This window comes from Bemisia tabaci, chromosome 2 (genome assembly GCF_918797505.1).
Source record: "Bemisia tabaci chromosome 2, PGI_BMITA_v3".
Classification (NCBI taxonomy): Eukaryota; Metazoa; Arthropoda; class Insecta; order Hemiptera; family Aleyrodidae; genus Bemisia; species Bemisia tabaci.
This window is the reverse complement of record NC_092794.1, coordinates 52,493,677-52,511,118: the sequence shown is the minus strand read 5'-3', so window position 1 is coordinate 52,511,118 and position 17,442 is coordinate 52,493,677. Positions and strand designations below refer to the sequence as shown.

The following is a 17,442-nucleotide window of genomic DNA, read 5'->3' as shown; positions in this document are numbered from 1 at the left end:
TAAAAATCATAGCTTTAAATGTCATATGCACAATTACATCGGCATGTTCTGAATTTCTTGGTCAAAATTAAATAAACATGCAATGGTTTTGAAGTATTCCGAACGAAACAATTTCATACCGTGCAATCTTGGCACTGTGTATGTACACTTCGTTTTAATAATAATGTAGAAAAATACAACTGAAACACTTAAAGCTAAATGCAATCAACAATATTAAAGTTATATAAACAGAATCGAATAACCTAACAAGTAGCAGTAAAACAAAAAAGCTCTCAAAGTTTAAATAAGTAACAAGTGTATTGAATCACTGGGAAGGTAAGGATTTCAACAGAGCTCTAAAGGGAGCTGAGACCTGCAATTCTAGCTTCTTGTCTGGTCTGATATATTATTTGGAAAAAACTCAGTTATCATTTATTTAATTTATTTTATTTCAAAATTCTCCGAAGAACACACTTGACTGGTTAAGAGGAATAAATGTCGGAACATGTTGTGGCTGAATATTTGATCAAGCTATCACACCCTTATGATTAAAAAATTCTGTGAGTATTTTGGGAGGAAGAATAAATCAGCCCTCATCATGAGTGTCTTCATAACAAATTTAGAAAAAAACAAAATAAAAAAAAAAATTTTGGTTACATTTGACCGCCCGCAAGGATATTAATACGCCAACTAAGTGCTGAAAGCCCCGACGTCAAATTTTTGGAGCTCATAATAAGCTGAGTCATTCCATTTAATAGATTTTTTTCATTTAATAGAGTATTTTAGTTAATGTCTCAATCTGCCTAATTGCATGTCACAGATAAAGAAACAACTATTTTAGTCAATAGAAAAAGTCGCTGTAATTTTCTAAGTTTTCCTCTCAAGAAAGAGAAACGATAAAAACCGTACCAAATGAGACACTGCTTGAGGACAGTCACTGTGAAGGGAGTGCTTTAACTGCAAGCCCCAGTTCCAATCTAAAGCCCAGTTCAGAATAACCATGAAGCATGTTTTACAAAAACTTTACAATGTCAGTCTGATGAGGACCAACTACATGATTAATTAGGCACAAATTCAGAAATAAATCAAGTCCTTAAGCTACGTTTTGCTTTTTTCTATAAAAAAGCACCTGTGTCAGTGTTTTTTCACGGTTTGAGAATGCAACGTTTGACAATTTATAAAAAAGCCTACGTGTGAATATAGACTGTTTGCATAGGGTCAAAACTGATAGACAAAAGCCAATTGAGTAAATCAACTTATGTGAATGTCTGCAGGAAGAGGAACCCAAGTCCACAGAGAAAACATTTTGAGCGATTTTGGTAGAGTTGGATCAAGAGTATCGGATTTTAAGATTAGGGTAGATTAGGGGAGGAGTCTTGCTCCAGTGTCTTGGAGAAAAAGTTGCAAGCTGTTTATTTCATTTTTGCGCCAACAAAGATTGAGAAGTTGCTTTGTAATACCCTTATTCCTCAAAAATTTTAAAGCAGTTTTTTTCCAAAATTATGCCTCTTCAGACTTTAAACTTCAAGTTGCATTAATTTTGATTTGATCTGACATTTTCGGGCGATTCTTGTTTCAAAGCGGTCTCAGAAAACTTCTCTGTAATTGAATTTCAATACCTGAATTTGAGTTTTTGTAGACCAAGGTCTTTCCTGTGGACAGTTCTATACAGAAAAAGCACAAAAATAAATGCGGCTTATTTTGCCTGTAGTTCAGAACCAAAAGACTAATTAAAATGTCACCATTCGAGATTTTAAAGAAAACATCCTCTATTCGTCGAAGTAAATAGTAACTTCAGGAGCCATGGATTGCTCACTGGTGTGAGGAAGGGTCATATGGACCGCATTAAACAGAGAGGAACCAAGCCGCATCAGCTATTGCCGAATTGAATTGGGCAGCCTAATTTTTTACATGAAAACGGCTGCGCGGATTTTCATGCAAATTTCAGTGGATTTTCTCCACAGTACGAAGCAAATTCCTTAAAATTTTCAAAGGAATCCCTACAAACGTTCTCTCGTAAAAAATTAAATTGCCCTCTTAAATTTGGCATTAGCTGATATGGCTTGGCTCCTTTCTGTTAAACGCAGTCCATATAATGTTGAATGCATATGGAATCGGTAAGAGGGCTGCCGAAGTGCTAATTACTTACTATTTTTGAAAAAATCTTTTTAATCTTGTGAAAATTTTTACAAGCTGATTAACAACAGTTCACAGTCTTTTTGTAGTAGGTGCCTCACAAATAAATGATAACACCGAAACATTTTTTGAGGCAGATTAATGGACCTTCAGACAGATTGAGATGTTAGGAATACATGTTTTCTAGTTAAAATTTCTTGAAGAATACAGTGTCCACAATGTAATTTACAAACAGCCCCAAGTATGTTTGTCTTCAAAGCCACTACAACTTCTGTTAATTTTGGTTTTTTTTTTTGTTTTTTTTTTTTTTTTAAATTTTTAGTAATACATTTTTAGTACTTTTAATCTGTTATGTATTAAATTTTAATGAGGAAACATGTCTTCTGGCGCTTCAATTTTGATCATCTCTAGTGGACCATGTCCTACTAAAAGGAAAAAGGTTCTTCCAGACAACCTGTCCTCGGTTTCATTCCATGGGCAAAAATGGTGGCATCATAGTAAAATTAAATCAACCAGTGGGAAGTTTGTTGCCATCGATTACAGTCATTTTTTCCATCAATTCGTTTCTCCGTCTGCGTACTTCTTTCAAGATTAAAGTCTCATACTCTATGTTCAACAGATCACATTTTAAAAGCATTCAACAAGCAAACAAGTAAAAAAACAACAGCTCATTAAAATGTTTACAATCAATAAAAAATGAAACAAAATAAAATTATACAAAAAAAAAGATGTAACTAGCTATTTTAATCAGAAATTTTTAAACTTAACTAAAGCTGTAATTATTTCCTTGAGGAAATAATGCAAATATTCCACATTCAAATCACAGTTGGTACAAATTATACAATAACAAAAAACCACCAGATTAGGTGTGAACAAAATTTTGAGACTTCTTTGGAATTGTTCCTAGGATATTAGGCCACCTTTCATACTTCTTAGCCCTCAAGGATTATTATCTACATTTGACAGTCATACTGAAAATATGTAAATTTAAAAAATCAGGGGTATAAGTCTACCTACAAATAATCCTAATTATTCAAGTTCGCTGATATATTTACATCATTCTTTAATGTACACTGTTAGATTTACATCAGCGGGGAAAAAACGCAATTTTTATTTTATATACATAGGTTTCTTTAATATTGAAGAACTCAAATGTAGTCACAAACGATATAATGGTTTTTCTTTCATTCTTGCTTTTTCAGATAACTCAATGTGTAACAGATTTTAATGAAATGTTTTGATGATCGTTGAAATTGCCACTCTCGGAACAACTTAGGAAAGAATGTACTTCTGAGTACAGTTCGCAAGGTTACTTAAGAGTACTTACTTTCGCAAGTTACTTAAGAGGTTGACTTGAGTTGAGTATTTCCATCATATCACAAGAAGAATCCGTCCGGTTGTGTTTAGCTCCAATTATGGAAATGTCCAATCCAATTTATCCCTGGATAATTTGTGGAAAGATACTTCTTCAATGTTCTGAGGGTGGCAGTTCCTACATTCACTAAAACTTTAGTGTATATTTCGTAATATGTTGTGTTGTCCATGTTGGAGGGAACCAATTCGAAGAGTGAAGTTTATTATTCTTAAAGTGCTCACAAAAATTTATGTCCCAGAACAAGATAGGAGGTTCGACTTTCTCTCAAGCAATTAATTTCACTTCTTTCCACATTTACTTGAATCTACATTCTGAAGATAATTTGTATCCTCAATACATTAAAAAGTAGCAAATATAAAATCATAAAATTAAATGCTCGATTTATCACTAGCTAACATGTTCTCACTGCTCGACACTTACATCAATAGTTTGCGATGGAGTGTTACCTCGTGGCACCATGTTGACTTGCTCAGGCTCAGAGTCTAGCATTATAACGCACATAAATGTTTTCCCTGAATGACTATCTTTTGGGTAGATTGTAACAGGAGTAAATCTCTCACTAGTGCCCTCAACGTAGGTGCATAGGTTTTTGTATACATCAGGAAAATGTTTTTGCAGGCTTACTCCACGGTGCCGTAGATGTCGTTGTATGTTGGTGAAGCTTATCTGCCTGGCTCTCTGTGATCCGTCATTTCCTGGCAAGGATGTTAGAATTAATGTACTGTTGGTATCTGTTTTTGATCCGTCTATAGGATGACGGCTCATTAGAGATTGGCACAGTCGAATTTTCGCACACCGGGAGACAACTTGTCTCTCCCACTTGACAGCTCCTCTAGTTGGTACTTCACTTACAACGCAAACTGCCACATATAGTACGAAACGAGTGTCAGGATTGTAATTCTTGCACAGACGAATGAGCTCAGTGTATAAATCAGAATTCATTTCGCTTGGCAGTATATCTGACCACGCGATGAAAGTGGGCTCACCTAAAAATGAGAAACCATTTTTGACGAATTTCTCAGCCATTTCAGGACTGGAAAAGAAACTTTTGACAGCTCCTCTGCCTTGAGACAAATATCCTCTTCGTGCAATGAGTGATAAGTGATTCAGACTATCAGGATCCTCTTTGCTTGCATTTAAAACCTGACGACACAAGGACCCTACTCTTGAATGCAGGCATGTTTTTCTATGCTTCTCCCAATGAGCCCTGCGGCACTCGCGGGAGCAATATACATGAGCGCAGTTGTGGCAAGTTTTAAACGTTCTCCGAGCTTCTGATACATCTGCTACCTTGTTACACTTGTTATACCTACAGCGCACCAGTGTGTCCGGAATGCCAGAATTTTGAGAATTGCTGACTGCAGCGTCAAAGGAAACTCTACGTAGATTCATTGCGGGAGCAGCTTCAGTTACAGAGTTGGCTGGCTTCTCATTATTTCCTGTCTTGCTAGCTGACCCTGTGAACAAAAGTTCAATTTTATCAAAACTTTTCCGGGCAGCTGTTTGTTAGCCACTCTGTACCTAGAAAAAGAATCTTAAATTTTCTCCTTCTGGATATTTATCTCAGTAAATTCTTTCCCTATTTTCAGGAATGATTGGGTAATGTTAGGTTACTTTAAGGAACATACATTAGAACCGCCTTCAACGGTCGATCAACTTAATCATCAAAAAATGATTCTGTGATTCTACAAGTGCCGCACTCGATAAAAATGTTTTTGAGCCCTCTGTAATCCATTTCACACTAATATGATTTAGCTCAACTTTTTATTTTTCCAAAGGAAAATTTCGTGCTTTGACCACAGACTAATTTATCAGGGGGGCTTTTAGGAAATACTTTTTCTAGAATTCGCTCAAAGATTTTACGGGAAATCTTCAATGAGGCACAACAGGCTTTGAGTATCCAGTATTAATAATTCTTTTAATAAAACAAAACTGAACGATTCTCAACAAGAGAAGGAATTCGTCGCTTTTGAACTAATTGAATAAAGTTTTGCATAAAAGAGAGATTTCCCATGAAATTATCAATTCACACGGTAAATTTTGCAAAGAAACACTAAAGCACTTTGGATTTTTGTAAAATTAACTCTTGGACTCAAAAATAGCTCTTGATAAGACGGAGAAATTTTCCTCTGTAATAGAGTAAACTTAAAATTGTACTATTGGCCTAAGTATTTAAGCTCTTCTTCCAGTTATGATTCTGGTTTTGTTTAACACTCTTTTTTTCTTTTAAAAATTCCTTTTTCTTAAATTAAACTGTGAAATTAGTTGCTGAACTTTGTCCTACATATAGATTGGTGAAGTGAAATGCAAAACTTCCATGCTTTCCTTCGTCAATGTTTTTTAAGGAATTTTTTAAAAGTGTAACATTACGAAAAAATTAGCTGGTATATTCATTTGATCAAAGTTACACTTCGTTTTATTTCATGCTTTAAGATCCTTTTTTTGAGATTTCTAAGATCCTTGCCAACTGTAAGTATGATATGTCTTTGCCAAATTTTAAATTTTTTGGGATGCAAGACCAAGAGAGAGAGAGAGGTAACTTGAGGCTGTGGAAACTGCATCTGTCCATAACAGTCAGAAGGGTTACTGTTTTGCTTACCAAGCCCCTCTTATCTCTGACAGTTTTTCTTGTCTACTTCGTTCTTGAACACAACTTGATTTTTTGTTTAATTTTATTATGGACACAGTTCATAGCTGCCTGCATATTATATCTAGTTTTGGATATTGGAAATTTTGAAACTAGAAAATTTTTTAGCACACGAAGTCTAAATATCAAGTGCCATAATCGTGGTGCATGAGTATTTTGGCTGAAGTTTTTTCTACCCCTGAGGCTTGAAGGACTTAAGTGAATTTTATGGCCATTCCCAGATTGCATTATCTTACATGTGCTGATATCAGTTCTTGAGGTTCTTCTAGACCAGAGAGGAAAAAACCTGGATCCTGAAATATTTGAAAAGTTGTTGACTAAGTAAATGATGAGGGGTCCACCGGGCATGCAAAGCCCCCGCCCAAATGCATCTAAATGAAAAAGACCCAAACGGTCAATCAAATTTATCATACCAACAAAAGTGCGCTATAACGTATAGAAACAAATATTGTTATCATTAAATGGGGTTACTACAATAATACAAATCTATACAAAAAAGTTTAGAATAACTATCCATGAAATTTGATTTTCTGAATAGGTAGAAACTTACACTGTCCTCCTACCTGCGATCGGTGAGCGCAGGTCCCCGCAACTATGATGGACGGAGTTTCCGCCCAAGCCCGGACTTGGTGATCTGGAAGCTGGTGGAAGTCCGAGAAGCGAATCTAGAACATCTTCCATTGTAGTAGAATTGGGGCTTGGCTTATTAAGAATAACAGTCTTTATTATTTCTGGTGTTCTTTTGGAGTACGGGGAGGTGACTTCCTCCTCTGAACCTATTACCATAAAAAAACACTTAAAACTTTGTCAATTTTTTTTTTTCAACAGGATTTTCTCTCAATTTTTAAGAAAAAAAGATTCTTTCCTTGACTCTCTCACACACTTTAATTGCATCATTCAGTCGTTAGGAGCAAAAATATAAGCACAACAGCACACATAAGCACACACCAAAAACTAACTAAATGCGTCTATTTAAGTCTTTAGCAAGTTTGCATGTGTAAAAGCACCCATTTTTCTCCCTCTTCCCTCCCAAAAAAGTATGCTATTCCATATGAGCATCATCCTTCGAAAAAAAATTCAAACATTTTTTTTTAGAATTTTTCTGGGAAAGAATCAAGTTGGTTTCCGAATTTGAATCAGCTCCGAAATCTCAAACTCGATTCTTTGGGCCCTATCATTGCAATTGCTAGACTCGAAAACCATCCATCTCAGTTCGGAACATTGGAGATCTGACCAACTTCAATTTAAGTAAATTGAAACTGAACAACCCAATTTTTGAATTTTTGAAGAATGAGTAGGTAGTCTGCAAAAATTTCAAGAAATAAAGCAATGGCTGACGTGATTTTCAACAAAAAAAAAAAAAAAATAAAAGAAAAAACAAAGTAAGTAAATGAAAAAAAATAAGAGAGAAAATTTTGAAAAATCATAATCCAGAAAGTGAGCCTTTGTCTCATTTTGGATGGCATCTCCACCAAAGGTCTCAATCACAAAGAAAAAAAGGATTTTAATGGTTGTAAAAAAAAAAAAAAACACCTTATGGTGTAAAAACTAAATTTTCTATTACCCTGGGGCAATTTTCCCTAAATCAAGGATCGAAAGCTCATCTCGATTTGAAACGTTGCAAATTTTTGCTCATTATTTTTCTCTTAACAGAAAACTAACATACAGCTTTTCTTAAATTTTTTGAGAATTTTGTTTACTTTTTATTTAAAAAACAGACAAGAAATTCCGAGAAAATATTTTCCTCTGTTTTCTTTACAGAGAATAAACCGCAAAAAAGATACGCATTTTTCGACTTTACCTATGTTAGTGATGAATATATTTTTTTAATAAAAACTGATCATTGTAAATGGTGATTCACATCGTGTTATGTTTAGTTGTTAGTGCATTCGAGCACATGCATTGTTAGTGGGTCACTTATTATTGAATGAGACCACTCACCAGTTTTACCTAAAATCATATGCTAAATCTAACTTGATATAGATTTTAAAAGGTTCCCAAATTTTCAATAATATTCTGGAAAAGAAATAGATGATCATTAATGATTGCTGATAAAAGATGATGCCTGATGATGGTTGATCATTGGTGATAAACCTTTTAAAGCAGTAGATGACTCGGTTGAATAAAGGGCACATGAAAAAAAGTAAGTAACTGTTCCGGAAGTTTTGAAGGAAAGAAACATTAATTGCAATAGTAAGGAAAGGTACCAAAGTTACTGTGATACTCCCACACTATGCATCACGTTTGCGGCCTTCTAAAATCTCCATGGCCATTTTATTTTTTTGAAGGAATACAAATCAACACCATTCCTTAAAGTTTTGTCAAAATTTTAAAAATATGAGAGTTTTCAAGGATTGACATTGAGTACTCAGCATTCAAAAAATAAAATATGACTGGAAGTCTGCCACGTCGCAAACCGAGATACGTGGTTTGGGAGTTTCACCACTTTGAGCATAATACACAAAACAAGTCTATCTTCAAGGAAACATCTGTCTTTCTCCTCCAGGGCAATTCATGCCTTTTTGCTGATCAGTCACTCATTCATAGTAGAACTTGCGAATCCTATTTTTCTGATTCAGTTTCCCAGCTTATATCCTAAAATCCCATTCACCTCTTTAACTGATGAGCTTTTTCTCAGAACTTCTGGTACGAATAGATCTCTTCGTTATAAATGCATCCAGCTCAGAATCTTCAACACAAACTGATGGATAAGTTTTGAATTTGTCAGAATACCTATCAAGACTTGAATGAACAATCTTAGATATCCAAATTTTGTGAAATTTTACTTGGAAACATTTTACTCAAAAAGCAGTGGCACAACGAAACACTATCCTGCCTCAAACTCAAACTTTACCAGAAAATTGATACCATCTATAACACAGGAGGAAAACATAGCAAAAGAAAATGTAGTGCAAGTGTAAACATGCATGGGACCGGTGCTGTTCTACGTGCCATAGTTCACTTTGGTTTAAGATGAAGAAGAAAATTTTGAGTTTTAATGATATTTTTTACTGTTGTCATAATATTTATCATACTGATATAAATTTTTAAAAATTTTAAATACATTTGTATCTTGTTATGTTTTCGAAGCGGGATTAAAAGTAGAAACTTATTTCTGGAAAACATTATTTTGAGACACACTACAACATAAAAACTCTCCGGAGCTTAGAAAAATGAACATCATCTCAGAGAAAGATTATTTTGAGAAATGCTAAAACAAGGTACAACTGTAGGCTAGAACGTTTTGTCAGGAAATTTCAATGCTAAATTTTTTCGTTTCTTAACTATCATAAAATTTGGTGATGGTTCCACCAATAAATTTTATGCTACAATTGACATATTTCATTTGCCAACAATACAGTTTAATTTTTATACCATGCGCTATTTTACACGTCCGTATTCACTCACATGATTCATTGTCAATGAATATTACTTCATTATGTTTTTTTTTTTTTAAAAAAAACTACGATTTTTTTCAGTTGTAAAATAAATTAAAAATTTAGTGTCCATGCAGCCTGTGGAATAACTGCATTAATCTTACTATTTAATTCGGAATGGTTTTCATGGGCCATGTAGCTCAGATGTGACAGCTTCAACTAGTTGGAGGAGGAACAAGCTAAAAAAATATGGCACTTCTTTCAGACAGTACTGCATGAAGACTATCCCATTTACTGTTCACTACATTTCCTTACCACAAAACAGGAGATGGATTATGGGTTTCTATAAGTGTCCTGAAACTTGTATTATCAGAATAGTGATATTTAGAAGACTTTTACCCTCATGAGCGCTGTTGTATGGGTAAAGCTACACCTATGGGCGGTGCTCCCAATAATTTTTGATGGTGGCAATTTACGATTCGCGAAAAGGATCGCAAACATTTCAGGTTGTTCCATAGATTAGATAGTAGTGCTTTAAGATAATATAGGTCTACCGTGCACCATTAAGGAAAGGTTCCACATAAAATTGTGGAACCCTGGAAGAGTTAGAATGAAAATGCTCTATCTAATGATAAAAACTGACAGCAGTGTAACAATGGTGAAGTCACAAAATCACAAATCTACTTTGTGCCATTGAAGAGTTCTCACCTCATTTTATTTTCTCCAAGGATGACTAATTCCTTTCATGGCGCAAAATTTCATGTGAAAATTTTTCACCTTTTCTAGAATATCCTCCGAAAATGTCATTCAAAAATGTCGCATACAGAATTCTTTTTTGAAATACTAATGTAAAAGTGAAAATTTTGAAACATCAAACTCTAGATATGTGATTTTATAGTTTCACCATTGATAATCTAAAATGCATGATGACTAAAACAGAAAAACTCAACACACAACAGCCATATGGAGAGGAAAGTTTGTGTTCAAGATAAAATTCAGCGGGCAAACATACAGATAGCTTTTATAGGAGCAGAGAGAATGTATACTCATAGCTTTCTAAACATTCTGGTACTCTCAGTTATGGTTTTCAATTTAACTTGATCGCAGAAAAGGCTTCAAAATAAAATTCCCAAAATTAAATTGTTTTGATGGAGTTATGTTCAATTCTATCGACACACATTAGTTTGTTGATGGATAGAACTTCAAGGGATGCGTCTGCTCACAGAAAATTATCGCAAACGTGACAGAAAGTTGAAATTATGTTTCTATATTCATTTTTCAACTTCATATGTACCAATCTCAAGAAAATCGGGTCTGAAAAGGGTTACTGTACGAAAAAATGGCACCTTCGCTGGGTCAAAGATGTGAATCCGTTTGTTTCGAACTGAGTTCATACCTCTCCGGCAGGCACAAGACAAAGAGGAGCTTGCTCCTTCATTTTTCCACTTAATAATGCCCGTAAAGCTATCAGAAAATACAATTTTCAGACCTGATTCTTACAAGATTGGTACATAGAAAATTCGATTTTAGAAGTTCATCTTACTCAGAAAATCGTACGGAACATCATAGCAATAAATCTCGAAATTTAGCCGGGGCTGAATTTCTCAGTATTCCGTGCGTAATCCTTCATCAGTTTTATTTTCCATGTAAGGTATCTCGTAAAGTACATCAAAAAAGGTATGAATTTTTTGCAAATATTTGCGCGTATTATTTTTTCTAATACTTTTTTTCAAATTTCCTGAAATGTGATCTTCAATTGAAGTCTTGCTAGAGTTCTGGAAGACAGGATTTAGTTTTTTTGGTAAGCGGATTTCAATATCATTAGGCCCTCTCCCGCGCTGATCAAAATTCCTCTGCTCAGGATTGTGCCCAGAGTTCGGCCTCATCAGAGGAAACATAAATTTGAGTCTGTTTTCGTGGAATTCTGGATGAATCAAAGGAGTACACAAAACTTTGAAACCAGATTATTCAATTTTGGAAGTTTGATTCTTGAGATTTGCCCCTCGTATGAGTTTATAATAACATGAAATAGCTACTTTGAATTTTATGAACATAAAATTCTTGAAACTTTTGGACAGAAGGAACCTTCCTATTGGTTGGTTATGATCTTCAAGACTTCTCCTCGAGACAAAGAAAAGGATTTTGATAAATGCTTTTATCTCTTATAAAGGGCTGACAACCCCGGTCTGGACAAAATATTATATTGTAAAAAAACAAAAGGCAAATAACTTTCATAGATATATTGAACAATTTAAGTGGAAAAATACAATTTACAAAAAATTTCTGATGACAGGAACATTACGTTTACACACCTGGAGTAGAATTGATCTAAAAATTTTAGTAACTCCCTGTGACTTGTTAAAAAGCCTCCTCAGGCAAAAATGTGACCTAAATGCACTACAAAAATATCTTCAAACATTCATCACGAAAAACGGAATAAATTCTAGGCCATACAATGAAGCTGCTTTCTTAATCTCAATGAAAAAATTTCATGGTCAACTGTAAAGGTTGGAAGACAAGAATTTAAAAGGAAATTAGGATACCTCAAATTTAATACTCATGTACTTCCATTGCAACATTTAATAATGTCTACGCAAACTTTATTTTTTTGCAGAAAAATGTCACAAGATGGCTTAAAAATAACAGGTTGACCACTGAACGATAAGCATAATTTTAGGCCGTAAACGTGATTTACTTTCCTTCTAGAAAGTAAAAAAAGTATGCAATGCAGTTTTTAAATTTTGCAATCAAGTTACGTAGTTTTGAAGTTCAGACATGATAGATAAGGCTGAATCTAAACACGATGTTCTTTGCTCAAAATTAAATGAAAGGTCTTAATCTGTTGAAAGGTAGATGAATACCTAGGTATGGTTCCACAATAGTGATTTCAAGTGATGTTCCTGCCATTAAAGTTGCTTACAGCACTGAAGAAACTACATGCAATAAGCAGAAAATGTTTCAAAAAGATAAACGGATACATAAATAATTAAACTCAATTTGGAAGTATGTTTAGCCTCTCGATACCGAGATACGCAAGTGCAAAAGTAAAAATAAATAAATAAAAAATGAAAACTATAACAAAATAAAAGGTTCATTTAACATGAGCTATCTGGATTTATGTACAAAATTTTACAAAGTGCCTAGTCATAAAAATTTAATTTATAAAAGCGAGGGACTACATAATAAATTAAACTTTAAAATTAATAGAATGTAATGATATTCTTGGTTGGATTAGTCTTCGGTAGAAAAAAATTCAACTAAAGCTAACGATTAGGGCTAAAAAACATACTAATTTAGAAATAATTTGTACATTACCAGATTTTCACACTTATACAAAACTCTACAGGGACTGCATAATAGTAAGTTTCCTGGCACTGACTTGACAGTATTAAAGAAACAATTTCATTGATAATAATTAAAATGTATTTTTAATTTTACACTTATTTTTGTTCTCATAAATCAGGAAGTCTTTCTTCGCATGAGTAGGAATAAAAAACTAAACTCTTCTAAATCAATCAACAACAGTTTAATTAGACTATCTTTTAAATTAACTTGATTATTATAGATCACAAGCCCTGCAATTTTTTACTCTTCAATAAATGAAAAGAAGTCGGGCTGGTTCCAAAATTACAGATGCATTTCGATTCAATTTTATGGATGTATAGAATTTTTCTTCCAATGATTATGATCAAGTGTTCAAAATATGAAAATGTAAAAAATATGATTTTTGTGAAATTCCAATACAGAAGCTGTTTTTAAGAGGCAAATCCACCAAATATTCTCTAAGCAACATAGTAATGTACTATGATTGTGCATTCAACGATGAGTCTACTTCTTCAAGAAAGAGGACGTCAGAATTTTAGCAAATGAAAAGCTTAATTTTATTTATTAAGGGAGAGAAGAGGGAAAGAAAAAAATTGAGGAGAGAGAGATTAGGTTGGTGCTACATAAGTTTTGGCAGAGGAGAGATGGGTGCCCAAGGTAAATGGTAGGTAGGTCAACAGCAAAATCTCTTTGTTAAAAAAATTTGAGTGAATAAATTAAATTATTTCTTGAAATAAAGGACATAATATAGTTTCATACAATTTTTCGGAGGGTTCTAAGTTGCATCATAGTAGTTGAGAGAGGGTTATTACAAAAAGACCGTATAAGAGAAAGTCGAAAGGAAAAAGCATGGCATTATTAAGGATGGCTATCTAACATGAATTTTTGCTTCAGTAATTTTCCGAGCAGTTGCACATACTAAGATCTAGTAGATGTAAAAATTTAAAAGCGTACTAATCATCATGCAAACTTGTATATTCAAAAGCAAATATACGTAAACAGATAATTATCTCAGGTAATCTATTAAGTGATTGTTTTACTGACGAGGAGCGTGCTGGTTGCAAGTGTTAATTTTTTATTCCTGTTCTGAACAATCCATGAAATAATAAAGAGAGAAGAGGATTTCAGGTGCTCCTGTCAGATAGACCCACTGGTGTCAGTTGTGACAATTTGTTCTCTGCCAAAACTGAAAATTCCCTGAACTGAGGGTGATCCTCACTTCATGACTAGATTTCTTTCGGAGAGAGAAATTATTTGGAGCAATGCTCCTGACAATCATACAGACACATACCTAAGGACGCATTTTGAACTTTAAGCATACATCAGCAATCAACCAATGTAGTTTGTCTCACTTTTCCCCACCTTTTTCTGCAATGTCCTGTATTGCAAAAATATTTAAGACCATTCTTCTTTACAAAATTCAATGATGGCTGCCAGTAATTTTTTGGTGGATTTTTACCTCACAAAATAAAAAAAAAACCAAGATACGAAAAAAGACGAATGGACTGTTGCCCTAATGATAATTCCGGAACATATTTTGTTATCTATCATCAGTGTCATTACCACTGAGATAATCAACCTTGTCTTACAAAGGAAGTTAGATTGCTGTCTTGTAATTTGTAATATACTTTATACTCAAAAACAGCCAAAAGATAGGCTCACAAGCATATTTTGTCAGCATTAGATGAGATAGAATTTGACACTGACGTTCATAAGTTATGGCAATAAGAACAATTTTGCGGTACATATAGACTGTAAATACCTACATCATTTTCATTCCAAATAATTTTTATGGACTTAAGTTATTACCTTTTGACAAACGAAAATTTGTCTCTGGCTAAGAATGCATTTGAAATTTAATGGTGGCAAAAAAAATTCACTTAATAATGTAGTAAAAAATTTGAATCAGCTGGTGGATGAAACTAATAAGACTACAATTTGGAAGAAATTACAAGCGCTAAGTTCCAACTCTCCGCAGGAAGAATTACACATAATGTTGCAATTAAATTCTTGCTACGCATAGTGCATTCAGTTAATGGTCAGCTTGAGTTCCGTATGAATAACATATTAACAGCAGGACTTTTTCATACCTGCCTACTTGTTTCATATTTATGATTTTCAATTTTCAAGGTAAAAAAATAATGCAAATTACGAATGAAAATCCACATTGCGGGCCATGTTACGAGCCACATTAGTTACTGACAACATTACATACTGCTTGCATACATTTCTGGAGGGCTTTTACTACGCTTGGAGAAGAAATTTGCTGTTTCTGCACAGTTATGAACCTTGAAATATTGATGTTTAAAAAGAAAGAAACAAAAAAAAAAAAAAAAAAAAAAAAAAATCATACCTCTACATGCATTTGGAAGTAGAATTCCTCCTCAATCACAGAATAACAAAATGAGCTTGACTTGTTTATGGTGACTGGTCAATTCATAACTTGGCATGACTACATAAGTAAAAATATTTAACATTATTTTTAGGTGATGGACAAGAATCTCACTTCCTGCAACTGTCTAAAATAAATAAAAATGTGTTTTCGATCGAATGCTTAGATGCAATTTTCTTCTGATTTCGAGAAGATGAATAAAATGAAAACATCAATGAGATCTCATAGGAGATTGATGCTCTCTCATGTCTTCTTTGGACGAGAAATCTAGGTAGGTAAGAAAATTGTCTGCATCATGTACAATGAAAGCATGAGCTGCCAAGACTTTGACAATTTGTAAAGATAAGAAGTAGGATTTCATTTGATAAATGAGGATTTAACGAAAGGAATATAAAAAAAAATGAATGATGGTAAGAAGATGTAAACTGATTTAAAAAGGAAGCTCTGTACAAAGCTGATCACAAATACTCTTACTTCAAAAATTATATACTTAGATTGAGTTAATCCGACATTTTAATCATCTGTAGTTCTGAAGACAAAAACACTTCAAGATGTAAAAAGAGATAAAATTCTATTTAAACGATCCAGGTTATGAAAAATTATAAAAAACCAGATATTATTAGCTGCCGCATTCATAAATAATATAATATTAGGTAGGATTGTTAAGCCGTTATCAGTTTAAGGTCAATAGTATCACCCAAAGGCTGACTTAGTGTCATCGTATATGATCAGTGCTGATTGAGGTCAATTTCACAACAAGAATCAACTTAGAAAAAGAAATGAACAAACTTTATCTGTCTTGTAATCTTATTTACCAAAGTTTTCTTTCAATTGCCGAAAAGGGAAGGACAAAATACAAATACATCTAACAACTCAAATAATAAATAAATATTGACAACAAAAAATAATTTTGAATGATACTGTATTCAAGATTTAAAAAATAAGTCCTCGCAAAGTAACCAATTTATTTGATAGGTGCTCTTTGAGGGACAGATGGAGAGCTCACACTTCTAGAATGAATAAAGTCTTATGGTGAGCCATTCTTTCTGATTTTTGTCTCTCCCCAAAAGAGTGGCAGTTAAATGTATACATAAGGGGAAAACGAGGAATGTTCATATTTGAATGGATGAATGTTGAGCCTAACAAGTGATTTTTTTCTTAATAATCCCTCAAGTCCATCAGAATGCTTACATATCAGAGCAAATACAAAAATAAACATGTTCAGTTTCAACACTAACTGATGCATTTCAAAAGTAGTTGACAGCATTAATTTTAATTTACTCGCTAAAATTTTGTCCGGAGGGAACTGTCAGAATTACTTGCAAATGTTTTCCTGTTCATATCGTCAAAACTGTTAGGTACCTTAAAAAAACAGAATAACTTCCTATCGATAGAAGTTGGAAAAGAGAATGAGGTGCCATTGTCAATGTTTTTAAAGGGAACGTCATCAAGCATTAAAAGTGGTATTTTCTAACGGAAAAATGACCTTCCTCATGGGTTTTCATTATCATTAAATAATTAAGAAATTCACTATCATGCCTACGTCAAAATTAAAAAAAAAAACATGTATCAAATTGTAAACTAAAAAAAAATCTCTTCTGACCTCTCATAGATTTAGATAAACAACTGCTAGGTAGAAATTAAAACGCTTTACCATGCCAAGCAAAACACCATTTCACTAACGCAGGCTGCAAGATTGTATAGAAAGTCAGTGACTTTGCACCTATGTATCTACGGAATACTCAGGGCTCTCTTTCGCAAACGCCAGGAACCCTAAGGAGCAAAAATGGTTCTACCAACAGCACATAACACTACAATGATACAGGAGCAAAAAGTGTTTATGTGAGCAGCAACTCACCATTCTGACTGCAGCGGTTAGTGATTGGCGAATGTACTCTATGATTATTTAGATCCAAAAATAAATCTTTGTTATTTATTTCACTAGATTTGAGGTCAGTCACGTTTGGTGTTGCAGGTATTTCCGTCGGACGGCTTCCGACAAATGAACTTTCTAACCAGCAGAGACGACCAGTGCTGCCTCTAGGTGATGCAGACCTGAAAAAAAAAAAAATAATTATAAAAATAAAGTAGAATGCATGATGAGCTCCCAGACTGACTGTGCCTTGGGGGAATTAGAGGCAGGCATCTTCCTGAATGAGAACATAATACATGATTGAGAAAAATTCAGCAACTAAAGATAGTGCTCACCAAT

General features: G+C 33.8%; 1 protein-coding gene across 3 annotated transcripts in view; it reads right to left on the bottom strand.

Moving 5' to 3' along the window:
• Positions 1 to 3,063: 3,063 nt before the first annotated feature.
• LOC109032099 (uncharacterized) overlaps positions 3,064 to 17,442 on the bottom strand; it is a 114,591-nt gene continuing 100,212 nt past the window's right edge. The window contains exons 7-9 of one of the 3 annotated variants that reach the window (XM_019044096.2): positions 17,089 to 17,285; positions 6,701 to 6,913; positions 3,064 to 4,947 (exon numbers count right to left, since the gene is read on the bottom strand). In XM_019044096.2, coding sequence (XP_018899641.2) covers positions 3,893 to 4,947; positions 6,701 to 6,913; positions 17,089 to 17,285 — 1,465 coding nt within the window. In that variant the 3' untranslated portion in view covers positions 3,064 to 3,892. Of the gene's footprint in view, positions 4,948 to 6,687; positions 6,914 to 17,088; positions 17,286 to 17,442 lie in introns of all 3 variants that reach the window. The other 2 variants (XM_019044253.2, XM_019044173.2) reach the window with 2 other exon arrangements.